We start from the raw sequence: 18,582 nt of genomic DNA on the forward strand, positions 1-18,582 counted from the left end.
GGCCAACTGCACCAAACTCATGGCGTATACCATCTTCACTAGGGCAGCAGCGCCACCACCAAAGCTGAACTGAAATGTGGCTATAGTATCACAACAGTGGTGATCTTACGAGGCTGCACTAAATATATCCGAGCACCTGATGTGTAAACGTTCAAGCAGAGTCCGCATGATTCCTAACATCAGTGGATGGCTGGGGATGCAGATAGAGAACACAAACAACCTGCTCGTGGACTGGGTGTTCGTAGCCTTTGACAAACTAGACAAGGATATGAAAAGAAAGTCTTTCAAATTTGTAGATGAGAGCGGAGACGATCTCGTCCTCTGCTTCAGGGAGCGACAGCCCTGTACTGCTGGATGAGTGGCTCTCACCCAGGTCAGAGAGTGGAGTTGGGAGATCAGGCATCTCAGGATGAGGAACAGTGAACTTATTCTTGAGGAGGAGGAGGACAATGATAATGGTGAGGAGGATGAGTATGAGGAGCATAATGACCACTTGTAATTTATCAATGTAAGCTCTGATGATTGTAATGTTTTAGGCAGTATCCTGTATTTTCCTTTTAAGTTTTCCTGCACCTGAAACTGATGGTTATTAAATATTTGACTATGCTGTAAATCGGCATTGCCATTATATCCTTTATACCTAAAGTACCCGAGATTAGTTTGGTTTTCATTTTGTGACACCTGTGTATTTACCCTCCAGTACATGACTGCTCATACTTCACACAGATTTAATTGATGGTGTATGTAGAGTTAATGGTATTGATGACAGAACTTTTGAACTTTTAGCCAGCTCTTTAAAATTTTCAAACCTTGTATAAACCCACTTAAATCAATTTTTTTGTCTTCATAGAAAATGCTTTCCAATAAATGTCTTTTTACAGGGCTCAAACTGACACCACCGGGGTGTTTAAACCTTGACTCATTCATCCTGATCCACTTTGCTTTGTCGTACTTTAATCCCTTACACCTGGAGCGAGTTCAATTTCAAAATGTTTTGCAATTGTTTACAACGTTTTCGAATTGAACGATGAATATAATGTTTCCTTGCAACGTTCCACAATGGGCCTTGAGGTTTTCTCCTATTTGGTAGGCGTGTCACAGGTGTTACCCAATCAGTTCCGATAAGTTTGTAAACACAACGGTGTTAAAAAAACAAGTGGTGTGCTTGCGTACACAACAGCGTGTTCAAGGCACCATCATTTCTGTTGAAAAAAACGTTATGCTACATTTTGTCGGTGCTGAAATCGCCCCTGTTTTTTAAAAAAATGCATGTTTTGCTAAAGCTTCACAATAAAAGCCTTGTTAGGAAATGGAGGGACTCTGCCCACTGAAATGCTAGAGGGCTTTTAATTTGAAAGTCACACAGGAAGTGATAGGTTTAACAGCATGTGCAGTAACAATTTTTTTAATGGAATCTGATTAGACATCAGGGAAGCTTCATACTACATTGTACATACTCATCAAAGAGAGGAAAATGGAAATAAAGACCTGTCTCTAACATGAGCCCGCTTCAAATAATGGCTTCTCACAAACGTGTGACAGAAACAGACAGTTAACGTTGCCGTAATTACCTCAAAATAAAAGTGGTTGTCTCGAGCCGGATACCAAAATGTGTGTGTGTCAGCTTATGATGCCAAAGTGTGTGTGTCAGTTTACAGCAGCGCCCACAAAACACAACGTTAGAGGTCTGTAATGTTAGAATGAGATGTGTAAAAATATTTTTGGTTCATTTTGAGATTATGGCGGAGCAAATTAAACAGTGGCAGGCCGCCATGGTGTCGTTAATTAATGGGAGGCACTGACCTTTTCTCACACTGCAGTGGAGAGAAGAAAAAACAACACATTTTTTGTTTTTGTTATGGTACAGAAACACAATCTGCCTGAGGGTTAGGTTAACTGTGCAACCCAACCCTTTATGTGCAGTTTTTATAATGCACTTCTGCCCAAGCCATTGAAGAAGATAAATCCTAAACAGGTAATGTGGGTCTGTACGTTTGAGAGCCATAAATCAAGAGCTGTGTGAGGAAAAAACCCCAAATAGCTTCATTTTTATATTTTAATGTATTGTTTCAAGATGAAATTGTGTCTTGAATCTTGTACTTTGTCACTTTGCTGAAGGTGTGGTTACAATGGCACCCATTTTAAATCCATGAAATACTGTCCTCTCCATCTCTGAATTAGGTTCACCTTCATGGATGTCCTCCAAAAACAAGTATTTGAAAGAACTATGCTGTTACCAAAATGAGAAAAATGACCCATGGGAAGGTCTCTGTTGCTTATTTTCTTTCAGTAATAGGTGGTGAAAACATGATAGTGACGAGAAGTGAAATGGTACATTTAGAGGTGGGAGGAAAGCCTTAGAAGACACATGGTGGGATTATTGCTTTAATACATTTAATGTCACCTAATTTATTCCATTTAATGCCACCTTTCTTGAACAGGAATGGCTGTTGCACTTTAGGACTGCATTACATAAACCTATTTTGTATGGATGTAGTTAGCTATTGAATTATTTTGAGCAAGCTATGTACAAGTGCAACATATTTCTTGTCGGTGCTCTCTGGTGAACAAACTTTATAAGGACAACACAATTTCTAAAAGACCTCAAACCTATCTTTTGTATTACTGCACTGAAATTGCTTGGCATTAATCAGCTGTCATTTTACAGCAAAACTAATAATTGCCAGGCCGATTTATCACCAAAATGGTTCTAAAAATGGCATTTTAAACCCATCATTGATCCATTTTTTGTTTGTTTTATATTCTATCCAAGGTGTTTTCTGTCCTCTACTTGATATACAATGATCAGTCAGTCACGGTACTAGATCTTAATCTTTTTTTCTTTTCAGTCTGACAAGCATTTCTTGGTAATTTCTTCCTGAGCATTGATACTGATATACAACAATGAATGTTGAAAACAATCATTGCATTGTTGGAGTTCCCCTTTGTCCGTGTTTTGTATGTAATCTATGATTTTCTCCACTAAAGTAGGCAATAGCAGTATCCTCCAGTGTCTGATCCCAGTGCATTACAGTGGCATGTTTTTGCATCAGGCCCACCTCTCTATCAACTAATTACAGCCCATTTCTCTTTAAAGGCCTCATTGTGAGCTGCAGGGCAAGCCAAGCAAAGGGGACATTTTCTTTGCCACCCAGGGAGGAAAGCTTTTAGATGCCAGTCACAATTAAAGTCAATATGGCCCTGAGCCGCTCCACGCTGCCCATCACACTTCCAAGCAGCCAGTAAGATATAGCTTAAATTATTCATTATGAAATGAAGGCATGTTTCCATGTTGACTCCCTTAATCGAGGAACCAGTGTAGCTTGCGGCATAGTCAGAGCTATTTAAAGCCACAATCCTACAGACGTATATGGATGATTTGATATAGTGGTTGTTCCATAAGCCAGTGTAAGAGCTTGCCCAAATACAAATATCCCCCACCCCCCACACATACACTCTCAGGGCAACTGCCAAATCCACTCACTTCATCTAAGGGAAAAATTTATTGTGAGAATAATATGTTCAGTCCCCCCTCTGAAAATGTTCATTTATCCTCCCTCCACCCTTGAATTATTTTTTGGGATATTTTCAGTTGGGTTAATTTGCAGAAATATAAAATTTTAACATCTGCACCTTCCAAAAAATGTTTCTTCCCCAAAAGCACTACTTAAAGTTTTGATTTCCATAAGTACTGTCATTCTTAAATTAAATCTGACACGATGTCTTGGCGAATGCCTATGTGCAATAGAAGTAGTAAGGGCTTAATTTAGCTGCATAATATTAACTCATCACAAGAATGATTTTATTCTAAGCAAAAATGTGCATTATTTAAATAAGTTTGGATGCTCTTGCAGGATATGAGAGTGAATTGACAGGGACTGTTTTTTTATTTTATTTTGTGTGTCCTTTCGCCTGGGGTTGTGAACTTTAAATGCTTAATTTCTGTCTTGGCTGCCATACATATAAACATATAGAAAGCAATCATATTCAAAATAAAACTTTTAATATAAGTATTATTGTAAGAAAACAACTGAAGCATTCACAGGAGTGAATTTTCAGGTAGCTACTGGAGTTGCCTTTTAATAGAAATTGGATTTCAAATTGTGCAATAAAACAAGTTGATGCCTCATGTAGGTGAAGAAAAGATGGATGATTACATGATTAGTAAATGAAGTAAATGTTTTCATGGCTGCTCATCAAAGCAGCAATGGGGAGACCTGTTTATTTGCTTAAGCTCCTTTGCCTTTTGCACAATAGCCTGTGAATTCATTACAATAATAGTGTGTCTTCGTAATCAGAAGCTTGTGGGTACATTATGCTAGAGAAGAAAAAGGTTTGTTCATTTTGGATGAAAAGAATTGAACAACACTATTTTTGTTCACAAAAGACAAATGCGCACCTTAACTACAAGTTATAAATCTTAATTGTTATGTGGGTCTTTTATATCATGTAGTGCAAACAATCACGTCATTATTTTCTTGAAGTATGAGCAAAGCAACTTTGAAGAATGAGAAGTTAATACTGCCTCTGACTTAACTTAAACTTAAAACTCAATGTTGTTATTTGCAATTAGCAGCAGTAGTCTATTAAATATCATTAAATGTAATTAAATGCCCAGTCATGTTCTGAGAACCCATGGTGACAACATGTGAGAACAATAGTGAAAATCCCATAGATATTTCATTTTAATGATAGAAAAGCAAAACATCTTCAAATAAAAAACCTAGAACAAGCTAATAGACATTTTTGCTTAATAAATCACTTTAATGATGAGTACTTTTCCAAACTTCTTGTCTGTGTTCTGTGGATCAACTAATTGATTAATTAAAAAATAATTGCAGGAATAGATGCAAGTCATTAAGTATCTCTACCCTGTTGTTTACCCTTTATAGCCATTTTTATAGTATATTCTGTGAAACAAAGCTTGTGATGTGGAAATTTTATAAAACAGTGAGACTAGAAGTTCTGAGCGAAAAAAAACCCAAAACATATTCTCTTTGGCCCATTGCTTGAAACAGACTTTCTTAAAGCACCTCATGGGGCCTTGTTAGTGCTGGCCTCTCAATCTCCCAAACTAAACAAACTACAACAAGCCAGGCTCAGCCCACACACTGAAACACTCATCCAAGATCACAATTCAATATAAAATATAGAGCCCTGTGACCTTCATCGGTTATCGCATCTGCTACATTTACTGCCATGGCTGCAGTGTTTTCAGTTTCGCCAGTGTAGCAGCAAGTTGTGCTCCGGAGCACTGAAGGTTGGCATCTCTTGCGGTGTTTGGAGAAGAGTCCATGCGTAACCGTGTGCCCCCCGTGACATAATTACCTTAAGCCTTGAAGGCTCCGTCAGCAACTTGTCCCCAACCCAAAAGAACAGGTCTCAGAGTGGGGGGGAAAGCGTTATGGGACAAAGCAATACACATACAAACAGACATATAACAGCATCTGTGTGTGTGCGCGAATGTTAGTTAGAAGCAGCCTTCCCGCCTGTGAAGAATTTTCTCCCAGCCTTAGGGGGTGAAAAAGGAAACTGCCATTCCAGCAGCTCTCTCTGGGGGAGCTCAATCTTTCACAATCTAGCTGTTCTGCTTAGTTACTTTCTGCTCCCAAACACTTGAGATGTACTGTAGCTTCTATAATAAATACAGAGATACACATAAATAGATTTTTACTCACTCAGTAGTGCATAATTATATAACGGTCTAAAAGGAGCCACCTGATGTCTTTGGGCTTTTTTCTTATACTCCATTACACTGTATATTAAAGTTACTATATTCCTGTATTTGGACAATCACGTTCCCTTCGGAGTGAACTGTAATAACTTTTGTGATCCTCTGACTTTTCATCAAGTGCAATCATCTCAAAATTTGTCCAAAACTTTGGTTTATAAAATATACCTGCAAAACTGATGACCTTCCCATCATCCATGGCTGTATCCTACTTTAGTCTAATCTTTAGGCTAATTAGCTAGCTAACATGCTTAACAAACAAGCACAGTCTCAGCATTTATCGTTGCATTTAGTTTAAATCACTGCTGTGCCTAAGTAGAGTCTAAAAGAGCTGCAAGCTACTATTTTCATCCTTGTTAGTTTCAAATCATCAAAAGTTTCAGAATTAATAGTAGAACAGTAGAATTAACAGTAGAACCAGTAACTAGTTTATCCTAATAAAGTTCAATTTCAGTTTACTTGCTTGTAAAGGTACAGAAGCTTCGCTTTAGATGCTAAAATGCTTGACAGGCTTAACATGAATCAAAGCCAATGTCAGAACACCTTTGTCCAATATTGTTGCACTTTACAATCAATATTGTATCATTGCTTTTAGAGCTATCTAAAACTAATATTGTGATATTGATTTCTTTTTATTAGTTAGATACATCTTACATGTTATCTTTCCCGGGTCATAAAGACTGCATTACAGTTTAGTGATTTAAGAAACACTGTTATGAGCTTACATTACTGCTTAGTGAAATGAACAATGGAGGCACCTGTTTAGCTCTCAAATCCAAAATGCAAATGAGTTTTTCTTAGAGACCATACCGCCCACACTTAGTTTAGGTGAAATATTATAACGGTTCAAATACTGTCATCTTTGTGAGCATCACATAGCTTTCTGTTGCTTCTGTTAAAAAAATGTAGTCAGATGGTAATAAAATGTGAGTTAGTCTTATTTGCCCTATCACACACAGCATTAACATTGTTAGAACATGTCAATCTAATCTGACTTTGATTAGGAAATTAAATCTGATGTTTTCTATTCTTCTAAACATAACTATTGGCAGGCATCTTTTTAGGTTTTGGATGTTATGAAAGGAGTGTGGGTTCTCATTAATGAGTGTTGATCTGAGCCCTTCTAAAATCCTGGATCTTTATAAAAGTCTGACATTCTGGAGGCTGTTCCTCTTTGAAAACACATCTCCTTTTGAACCAAAAATTAATGGTAATTCTCTGAACAGATCTGGTGAGATGAGGCTAATGAGCCTAATAATGATGGAACATCACAAAAGGACACACACTCCCTTCTCTCACACATAACACCCACCACATCTGTAAAATAAAAAATAATAAACTAGCCCAAATTAGGGGCCTGGGTGCAACTTGGGTGCAATGATACATGACTTTTAACAACTATGATCATTAGACTACTGATCTCCGCACACAGTGTCACCCATTTTGACATTATTATTAGCAATTTTTTTGTTTTATTTGAAAAACCTTGCCTGCCAGAAAAGCATATCCTCGTGAAGGAAAATCCAACTCAATTGAAGATTTTTCCCAAATTTCTTTGATTAATATTTGTAAGCATGGAAATTATGGCAAGAAAATACAACAATGATAATAAATTGAATTGTTTACTTCCACTACCACCGACACCACTCAATAAGGTCAGTGCAACAGGTCGACAGGCCATATAGCTTTAGGGATTCAATATCTAAAGACTCAAGGACCCTTAAAATGGATGGATAACTGCCTTTTAGGGACTGACACTATCACCTGTGGATCAAAAAAACGTACCATCAACATGAGAAATGTTTTATCACATTTACTTTTTTCTTAACCAACTCTTACAAGGCCAGTCTTGCCAGAAAAAGATAAATATATATACATAGATACCTGAAAAAGAAACAGCCAGAAGTGTTCCAAATATTTTGTCCACCCTATTTAAATCAGTTGGGGTAGACTAATATTAAAATCATTTTTATTCACAACATCATTATATTTTTACTTTCCATCTGTGCATGTTGAATGGAAACAACTGTTGCTGCTTTGCTAGTTACTCTAAATATGGTGTTTTCTTTTAAAATGTATTTTTACTGTAGCTGTGTGAAGGCCTTAGACATCAGTAAGCAGAGCACCTGCACAGAGACGTATATGACCCCTTTTGGAGGTGAAGTTCAGGAGGGACATGTAGACAGGTTCCACAGCAGAGTTTTGTCAGGACAACAGCTGGCCACCGTTGGAATTCTGCACCTTGTTGCACCAACCAGCTTCTTCGCCTGGATTAGGGCTTTTCTGTCCATCTGTCGGGCGTCGGCTTACACTTAAGCCCTGCCATTTCACAGGCCCAGCTCCAGCCAGCAATCCCACCAGGCAGCTTAGGTTTCTCAATGACACAAGAGTAACCTTTCTCTCAAAATTCAGCTAGGCCACATTATAGCAGTTTGAAAGTGGTCTTACTTGGGGAGGTAAAGGTCAGACACTCCTGGTTAAGATGGATTTAGCCAAGGTGTGGATGTCAATATACATGTTCTGTGTTATAACTTGAAGCTTCTGCTTACTGCAAAAAATTAAATGAAGAAGCATTTTAAGAAGCTGTTTAAATTATAATCTCAGCTGCTGGGTTTTTTTTCTTAGCATACACAATAGAACATTACATTAAAATTACAGTAATATGGTGTGTTGAAAATGAATATGACCCCATATGAATTTGTTACATCTACTTGGGGGACTGGGGCTAGTGGCATCTGCTTACTGCAAATTGTTCTAGGAATAGACTACCAAAGTCATGCAAATAGTACAGTAAATAAGATTCTGCAGCTGGGTCTGTCCATTCAGGATTAGCCTGGCAGCTGACTAAGCAGTTTGCAGAGGAATGGGTTTGAAAGGATTTTAACAATTTGTGTTATAGATAACGTCAGCATCATCACAGGGATTTCGCAGAAGCTTACAGGTATTTAACTATGGTATTTAACAAGGCTCAGGAGTGATGTCTTGTGACAGGTAAACTAAGCTTTGGGCGATGGTTAAGTCTTAACAATACCACTGCCCACTTGTGTTTGATTGTGCTTATTGTGAAGAACTTAATGATGACAGACCCATCTAATCCCATTCAGACGAAGATTTAGTGGAGTGATAGCACATTGTATGTGAAAGTTACATGTGGACGGAAAACCTGTTGAACATGGAGCGACAGGGTTTAAGTACAGTGAGTCAAAAAGATTGTCATCCTTCTAAAAGAAAAAAACACCATACAATAAGAATTATATGGAAATGGCTTGGGTTTTGAATAGGGCTTTACTTACTGTAATACTGTTATCCTGTGTATAAAAAGAAGCTGTTATCAGATATTTTCAGGACCAAAGATAAACTGCAAAAAATAAATGCTCTTCCCCGATATTAGATTGATTCCAATTAGATTCTTTTCTTCTTCTGAGAAAACCAAGGTAAAGAAAGTTCAAAGGAAAACCGTCATTTGGTAAATGTTTCTTCATTTGAGACATTGCAGCACAAAATTAATTACAGCTTTGCAATGAACTTGACTAACTGTTAGAAGCATTGTACTTATTGTCCATTTAATTATGACTGTACATCCACTGATGAAATGGCTACTTTTATACCACTCTGTTGTTATAGGAGCATAGGACACCATCCCCTTACTGATATGAGGCAACATCTTCAGGTTCCCAGTAGATTCTGGCATAAAGGCATTAATCTCACCATTTACTTATCTAGTTGTTATTGGTCTTGGACCAGTGGGTCCTCATTTATTGAGGACCATTGTCTTACTTCTTCTCGACCACATTCATTCCTTTGAGAAGCAAGCCCCCTCTCACTTCACCTCAATTAATGCAAGTCTCTGGGAGCTCGCTGGAGTGCTGATTGGAATGAAGAGCTGCATTCAGACTGTATGCCTGTAAGGGAATGATAACACCAGATCATTAACAAAACAGAGCAGCAAATGTTTACCTGTGGATGGCATTCTTCATCTTAATGTGTCCCTGCCTTTACTTGTTTCCTTGCATATTTGCTGCTGAAATCATGTGCAATAAATGTCGAAGCTGCTCTGTCATGAAAAAACAAAACAAAAACATGGCCACCACACATTTTGACTGAATGACTTTAAAAGCTTTAGTATCTCTCTAATGAATCTTGAAAAATAATCAGATTTATTATGACTGTGTAACCAAGTGCGGTATAATTCTGTAGGGAGTTTGACCTTGTGTAGAATAGTGAAGGGATTCATTAGGAAGCCTGACTGGGATCCATAGTCTGTTGAAGTTGCAGTCATGGAGCTTTACCAACAAGGGATTATGATTTGATCATTTTCCTGATTGGGTTTCAGTGTCAGTTGTAATAGAGTTGGACATAATAGCTTCTCATTGGCTAATATCTAATATGTGATGTGCCACATGACAGAGGGTGACATATGGAATTGGGCTTGTGAGAAGGCCACTCCTTCTTCTTAGGTGTCTTAGCATGACATACGAAGCCCCACACCACTCCATCTCACAGCACTCAGCACTGACTTGATCAATGTGGATTGAGGAGTAAGAATGATTAAGTATGGCTGGAGGCAACGAGAAGCACAGTTGGCTCTGATGCAGGTCTCTGATCTCGGACATGCCATCATATCTGCCTGTATTCAAATCACTTTGTTTCACTTGATTACAGATGGCATCATCAAATCCCAGACTGGACTTTAACCTCAGATGGGATGAAATGTAATTGAGTATAGTAAATCCAACCCATAAATCCCCTTTTTTGATAAGTCTGATGTCCAGTTGTCTAATGGTACAGTGGCAAACCTTTGTTAGTGGTGACCACAGTGGTAGTAACACATGACCCCATAATTAACTGTCAACATTAATGTCACAGATTTGTTTTCCCTTTTCACTACAGTCTCAATCTGTCACATGCATTGGGCTCCATGAAATCTGCTGAAGCAGAAAAGGGAGCCGTTTCCTTCTTCACTTCTGTGAATCAGGAAAAAGCACCATGTGACCAGTTAGCAATTAACTTTAAAGGCAAATTTAGAGCAGTAGATGAATTATCGGCATAGCACTGACAAAATTCTATGTGTTGTGACATCAGCCATCACACATAGACAAGAGTCCCCCCAGAGACATGTCTTGATGAGTGTGAATCAGATGTGAAGGGTTTTGTTTCCATGTTTTTTTTTCTTGCACATTTAATCTTGTCGGTGACTTACAATCCAGCTCCATGTGCTTGAATATTGGTTGCTGGAATATTTGTCTTTAAAGTGATGATTTAATTATTCATTAAAACCTATATCATTACTCTTTCCATCTGTCTGTTACTACTCAACCCCTCAATTCAACTAATATTTCAGAATCATTATTTACAAATCATAGCATAAATGATGCTCCAATGTTCAATTCACTCTACAACGTGCACAATGACATTAATATTCTTTGTATATAACTAGTTATTCTAAAATGATAAAATCAATTGTTAATTGCATTGTTAGTGGAAGGGGTGGATGCATACTAAAATCATTGAAATTAAATATGGTTTGTTTTTTTCTCTTAAACCCTCTCTCTGTAGCCAATTCCCTTGGTAGTTTATGGTGTATATTTTATCGCAAAAGATTGCATGAGCCAAATGTCAGCCACAGCACATACATCACACTTGCCACCATCCGTCTTTGATTGCATCCTCCTGTTACCGCGGCCCCACCCCCTACTGTTTTTTTAAACTCACACAGCAAAATCAGGCTGGCAGTAGGTAGAAAGGAGTAAGGGTGAAAAAAAGACTCTATAGTATCAGAACAAACCACAGATGTGCTCAGCATGTGTGTCTGTGACACCGCATGAATTGGATTACCGTCTGATAAATGCTGTTACATCCACTTGAAGCTGCACCCCTTCACTTCATATCAGGGTGATAGTATTGGCTGATTGATAGTCTGCAAGGTGTGCAGTGGAAATGGTGTTGAGCATGCAGGCACAATGAGGATGCAGTGCAAGATGTATGTAGATTACTAGTATTATTTGTCCTTTGATTTTCTAGCTAGGATCAGTACTTCACTCTTCTTATCACAAATAGGTCTGATATAATGTTGTGCATTCACAGCAGCTACTTGCATATGAAATAGCATTTGAAGCTCTGTGCACAAAAATGATCAATACAGAATTCAAAACTGTCAGCATTCTCAATTATGCAAGCGCATACTCTATTACTCGTAAACGCCCACTTCTATTCATCTTGAGTCTGTGGTATGAATATTGCAATAGGATTCAGACTCTAGTCAATCTGTATAGCACACACCACCCTCTGTCCTTAGATGATAAGGAAAGACCACCCCCCCCCCCCAAAAAACTTTTAACAGTAAAAAAATTTAAGCAACCTCAGGAAGAGCCCAGGTCACCCAAATACAGAAATAGATCAAAAGAGTCAACATGACAATATACAATTATGATGAAAAAATGTAGATTGGAAAACAAGTGAAGAGGATGGATCCAGGAGGACAACTGAGCAGAATCAGGCGTCACCCAATAAATAGGATCTGAGGCATACCACCACTGTTCTGTTGAATCTAATTGTGTCACATGAGAATGAAATTATTTCAGCATGTATCACTGTTGAAATAACCACCTGGCAGGAAAGAGACACAATGGCCAAAGTGTCTTAATACAAGTTTATACTGCTGTCCTCCACTTCCACCACATGTGATTTGAAACTGCTGAATTTAGCACAGAACTGCATATTTAAATGTCAGCCCATAGCTCAGGGACATCAGACCATGCTGTACAACCTCATATTTTTTCTCCTTTTATGGTTTGATCATTTTCCTTATTGGGTTTCAGTGTGAGTCCTAATAGAGTTGGACATAATAGCATCTCATTGACTGATATCCAATATGCGATCAAAGAGGGTAACAGACGGAATTGAGCTTGTGATAAGGCCACTCCTTCTTCTTAGGTGTCTTAGTGTGCCATACAAAGGCCCACTCCACTACCTCTCACAGCGCTCGGCACTGACTTGATCAATGTGGATTGAGGAGTAAGAATGATTAAGTATGGCTGGAGGCAACAACGAGCACAGCTGGCTCTGATGCAGGTCTCTGATCTCAGGATGCCATCTTATCTGCCTGTTTTCAAATCACTTGTTTCTTTTCCTGATTACAGATGGCATCATCAAACCCCAATCTGAATTTTAACCTCAGAGGGAATATAATGAAATTAAGTAAAGTAAATCTAACCCATAAAGCCCCTTATTTGACGAGTCTGATCCAGTTGTCTAATCAAAGTCAGTGGCAAAAAGTTATTAGAGGTGAATACAATGGGAGTAACATGCCACCCTATAATTAACTATTATTAATGTCTGAGCTGGTGATTTTGTTCATCTGCATTGAATTTCCACAACGTCAAAACTGATTTTGCGAAATGTTGGGTAGTTGAAGGTCGTGGGTTTGAACACCGGTCGTCCCGGTCTTTCTGTGTGGAGTTTGCATGTTCTCCCCGTGTCCGTGTGGGTTCTCTCCGGGGGCTCCGGCTTCCTCCCACCGTCCAAATACATGCGGACTAGATTAATTGGTGTTAAATTGTCCTTAGGTGTGCGTGTGCATGGTTGTTTGATGTCTGGCCCTGCGATGGACTGGCGACCTGTCCAGGGTGTACCTCGCCCGATGTCAGCTGGGATTGGCTCCAGCCCCCCTGCGACCCTGTACGCTGGATAAGCAGTTGATGATGGATGTATGGATGTATGGGTAATTGAAATCACCAGTGTGATAGTCGTGTGAATTTAATTTTCTAATTAAATGTTTTGCTTCATCTCTGTGTTACCCCAGGTAACCGATAAGATGGCGGCTGGGGAAGCGACTGGGCACAGCTACCTGGTGGCTTGCTGGCAGCCCATTCTGATTCTGATGCTGGGCACTGTGCTTTCTGGCTCCACCACAGGCTGTCCATCCCGCTGTGAGTGCAATGTTCAAGAGCGCTCTGTGATGTGCCACCGCAAAAAGCTCATGACAGTTCCTGAGGGCATTCCTGCAGAAACAAGACTGCTGGACCTCAGCAAGAACCGTATTAGAACCATCAACCCAGATGAGTTTGCCATCTTTCCAAACCTCGAACACCTGGAGCTCAGTGAAAACACGATCTCCACTATTGAACCTGGAGCATTCAACAACCTTTATGGCTTGCGAACATTGGGGCTGCGTAGCAACAAGCTTAAGCTGATCCAGCTTGGTGTCTTCACAGGCCTGAGTAATCTCACACAACTGGACATAAGTGAGAACAAGATTGTCATCCTGTTGGACTACATGTTCCAAGATTTGTACAACCTCCGGTCTTTAGAAGTGGGCGATAACGACCTGGTTTTCATCTCCCACCGAGCTTTTCATGGCCTAAGTAGCCTTGAGCACCTGAGTCTTGAAAAGTGTAACTTGTCCTCTGTGCCAACAGAGGCTTTCACCCATCTGCACAGTTTGATCACTCTCAGGCTGCGTCACCTCAATATCAACGTCATACGGGATTACTCTTTCAAACGGCTCTATCGGCTGAAAGTGTTGGAAATAGCCAATTGGCCATATTTGGATACGATGACTCCAAATTGCTTGTATGGATTAAATCTCACCTCCTTGACCATTGCAAATGCCAACCTGACGACGATTCCTTATGTAGCCCTGCGGCACTTAGTTTATTTGCGCTTTCTTAATCTTTCATATAACCCTATCCATACCATTGAGGGGAATAAGCTCCATGATCTTCTGCGTCTTCAGGAATTTCATCTGGTTGGAGGTAGACTGGCAATGATTGAGCCCTACTCTTTCCGTGGTCTAAACTACCTGAAGATTCTAAATGTGTCTGGAAACTCTCTTAGCACTTTGGAGGAGTCTGCTTTCCATTCAGTTGGCAACCTGGAAACCCTTGCCTTGTATGATAATCCCCTTGCCTGTGACTGCCGACTGTTATGGGTTTTCCGACGACGCTGGAGACTGAACTTCAACAGGCAGCAGCCTACCTGTGCCTCCCCTGAGTTTGTCCAAGGCAAAGAATTTAAAGACTTTCCGGATGTTCTGCAGCCTAACTACTTCACATGTCGCAAGTCTAGGATTAGGGATCGCAAACCCCAGCAGAAATTTGTTGATGAGGGAGCCATCGTTCATTTTGCCTGCCAGGCAGATGGAGATCCTGCACCAGTGATAATGTGGCTATCCCCGCAGAAAAAGTTTATCACCACCAAGACAATTGGAAGGCTCTCGGTGTTGCCAGATGGTAACCTTGAGGTGCGTTATGCCCAGATTCAAGACAATGGTACATATGTGTGTATAGCTAGCAATGCAGGTGGAAATGACACCTCTCTTGCTCACCTGCACATTCATAGCTACTCGCCTGACTGGCCACACCAGCCCAACAAGACATTTGCGTTCATCTCCAATCAGCCCACAGAAACTGGTGCTAACGGTACAAGAGCCAATGTCCCATTCCCCTTTGATATAAAGACGTTGATCATTGCGACCACAATGGGCTTCATCTCTTTTCTTGGCGTCGTCTTGTTTTGTCTGGTACTGCTCTTCCTTTGGAGCAGAGGTAAAGGCAACACTAAGCACAACATTGAGATTGAGTATGTGCCACGGAAATCGGACGCTGGCATGAGCAGCAGCACAGTGGATGCTCCTCGCAAGTTTAACATGAAAATGATTTAACGGACCTGTGGAATTCATTAATTTTGAATTTCAAAACAAGACAAATGGAAAAGAAAACATTCTCTTTCCTCTCTTACAAACCTGTGGATCCTGGTCTGTTAACATAGAGTAATATGTTGTTTTTCCTGATTGAAGCACTAGCGAGGAGGACAATTTCTGACTTTCGTAAGTGAGAGGGAATGAAAGCACACCCGGTGCCATGGGGCATTGGTGGTTTCTATGAGGCCTGTGGAGACATTAATTGAAAGTCCGATTTGTCATAAGCAGTTCATATTCCTGTGGATTTATACTGGAAAAAATATATCAGAAAAGAAAAACATTTCAAACAGCCAGAATGCGATGGGCAGATCATATTTTGGCCATTGCTGTTTTTTGTCTGTATTTTTTCTTTAGTGTTTTTATGTTAAAGGTTAGTTGTCAAGTTATGAATGAGATGTGTATGGGTTGATGAGCACATTTCTACAACGTTGACGCATTTCAAGTACATCATTCTGATACATCAGTGTTACAATTGTGAATGCTATGTGCTACATATAGTCTTTTTAATTTCCTACAGTGATTATTGTTCTGTAATTCATCAAATGTAAATCTGTGTCACAATACCTGATAAAAACTGTTGAAAAACTATGCCCCAGCAATTAGCAGAAATAAATAACATAGTATGGCACAAATGTATTATGGGAAATTCTAAATTCTTAGTGTGCTATGTAAAAGTTACTTTGAATGTCACAGCAGCTAATAAAGTAAGTACAATGAATGGTACTGTAAAACAGTTTACAATGGCCATTATGTGACCTGAAAAACTAAGTAGTATAAGTTCTCTGAAAATATGTAGATTCATATATAGAGATGCATCAGTGCACAGTTTACTATTGATACCAATTTTCAGTGATGCACTGTAACAATCAGCCAAAATCCATGTAAGAATAATTGCATTTTCATAAAGACTAATATAACAATATTTAGTGTTGAAAAGTAGCAGAAAATCCTGTTTTAAAATGTGGCTTCTAATATAGGATTTTACCATTGGGGAAATGCTCTCATAAAGCATTTTCAGCCCAGTATATATTATTAGTATCACTGTCACTCAACCCTAATTTTCAGATGTAACCCAGACAGTGTACACACATGGATTGAGGGCATGATACAGAAGAAAATCTGAGATGTTGTTGATATGATGCTCTGTACCAACAATAGATGCATCCTACTATTCTAAGGTTTGTCATCAAACAGAATGGTTGGTAGTGGTACCTTGATACTATAAGAGCTAATCCTTGACTTTTTAAATTGCATTTCAAAAAATATTATGTAATGGTATTATTATGTGCTCAACATGATTGCGAGGAAGAAATTTGTGGTGCTCACGTTTTTGGATACAATGTGCTCCTCAAGCTGTAGAAAATTTCTTTCATTGTTGTTTATTTTTCTTGATTGTTTTATAAAATCAATGACTTATTAATGCAGATGCTCCCCCCATTAAAGCCATGGAAATATTACCTTCCAGGATCATTTACACGTTTGCTATTCCCCAGAAATGTTTGTCAGGGGAAAAAGAACTGTGCATATTATACTCCCAGTTGGTCCTGCATATAAAATCTGAGGACACAGCCTTATCTTTTCAAGTACACACTGTGGACAGCTGGGCTTTGCAAACGTGTGTGAGGATAAAGGCTAAGTTGTTTATGATGGATGACATTACAGACAACGACACATCAGTGGGCTGGAAGTATGGACTGAATATGCAGATGGTTGGAGTGACAGATGGTTTAACCCATGGAGCAATCTGAAGCAGCTTTGGTGTAATCCGTTTTGCATAAAGGAAAAAAAAAATCACTGGATATGGCTCCTGGTTCTCCCTCTTGCTGATTATGAATGCTCCCTTCGTTCAAAGTGTGGCTACTGTACTTAGCCTTTTTTGGTCCCGAGTGATCCCGGGATTCTGTTTTTTGTTTCAGTTATTCCTTTTTTATTTTGACCCTGGACTACATTGACCATGTAGTCCAAGCCAACTTTTTACAAAAAAAAAGATAATAAAAAAGAATCTATGGAAAATAAATTCAAATTGTTCTGTGCAATAAAGGTAATATGCAGATTTTTTTTTTTAATTAACACAATTTTGTTGATGTTGAATTGTTGAGAATATGGTATGTTGTATTAAACAATCTATGGACTTTTTTAAACACATGGTGGTCCTATCTTGATTTTAAAGGTAAGGTTATTAAGGACATGGCTGTCTTATAGCCAATAATGGCAGCTGTTTATGTCTGGGGTTTAGATAATGCTGGTTGGTACCAATGAAACAATGATAACTTACCTGATTTCTGGCTGTGAAAACTCTTTCACTCGTCACCATTTATGAACATGAAATATAATACAATACCCCTTTAGTCCTTTGCTACCAAAGCACAAGCTAACATCTAGCTGAACATTTGGGTGTATTTTTTGTGTAACAGTGACCAAATCAACAATGTAATGTTTGATTTTTATGATTGAATACCTCATTAAATGATGATGCACACTGCAAGGTAATTTAATATAACATGTTTCAGCACTAATTATTTGTTTACAGGGGTATTGCTGGTTGATTTGTTCACTTGCCTGGCCTCTAAATATCAATTAACCACCATTAGTAAAGGAGTACAGACATTATAATATGTATAGGGAATGTTATTCATTTATACTGCATATTTGTAATCTTAAATAGACAATATTGGTAACGTAATTAGTAAGTGGACTTCAAATTGAAAGAACAGTTAGTAGCTGTTTAACACTGAATAACAGTTTTATTCTGGGATGTCTCTCGGTGAAACATGGACAAATTAGGTTACCATTTGAAGGTTATGGGAAGTGACCAGGGATCTGACTAGGACAGCCTAGTTTGATAAAACATGTTGTTGCTCTGCATTAAGTTTGGATCTCCGTCCCTTTCCTTTTTATTCCACATCCATGCTTCCTTGGTTAGGACTCCATGGGGACTTTTGACGTTCTTTCTTTCTTCAAGCTGTATCAAAGCATGCTCATTTATCTTCTGACTTGAAAACAGACAGGCAGAATAGCAGAGGTGAGAAGCTATTCTTGAGGCATCAGAGCCCTGGGGAGTAATGGAGACATCCATTGTTTTCATTCCTCAGATATTAGATCTTTGCTTAAAATTCTAGGTCAGGAACAGGCTGATGGATTCTGACACCAT

At 39.0% G+C, this 18,582-nt stretch overlaps 1 protein-coding gene across 2 annotated transcripts in view; it reads left to right on the forward strand.

Annotated features, from left to right (window-relative positions):
- Window positions 1-17,926, forward strand: part of lingo1a (leucine rich repeat and Ig domain containing 1a) — a 31,265-nt gene extending 13,339 nt beyond the window's left edge. For both annotated transcript variants that reach the window (XM_046037328.1, XM_046037329.1), the window contains exon 2: window positions 13,533-17,926. In XM_046037328.1, coding sequence (XP_045893284.1) covers window positions 13,545-15,392 — 1,848 coding nt within the window. In that variant the 5' untranslated portion in view covers window positions 13,533-13,544 and the 3' untranslated portion in view covers window positions 15,393-17,926. The remainder of the gene's footprint in view (window positions 1-13,532) is intronic.
- The last annotated feature ends 656 nt before the right edge of the window (window positions 17,927-18,582 follow it).

This window comes from Micropterus dolomieu, linkage group LG22, assembly GCF_021292245.1.
Source record: "Micropterus dolomieu isolate WLL.071019.BEF.003 ecotype Adirondacks linkage group LG22, ASM2129224v1, whole genome shotgun sequence".
NCBI classification, from domain to species: domain Eukaryota; kingdom Metazoa; phylum Chordata; class Actinopteri; order Centrarchiformes; family Centrarchidae; genus Micropterus; species Micropterus dolomieu.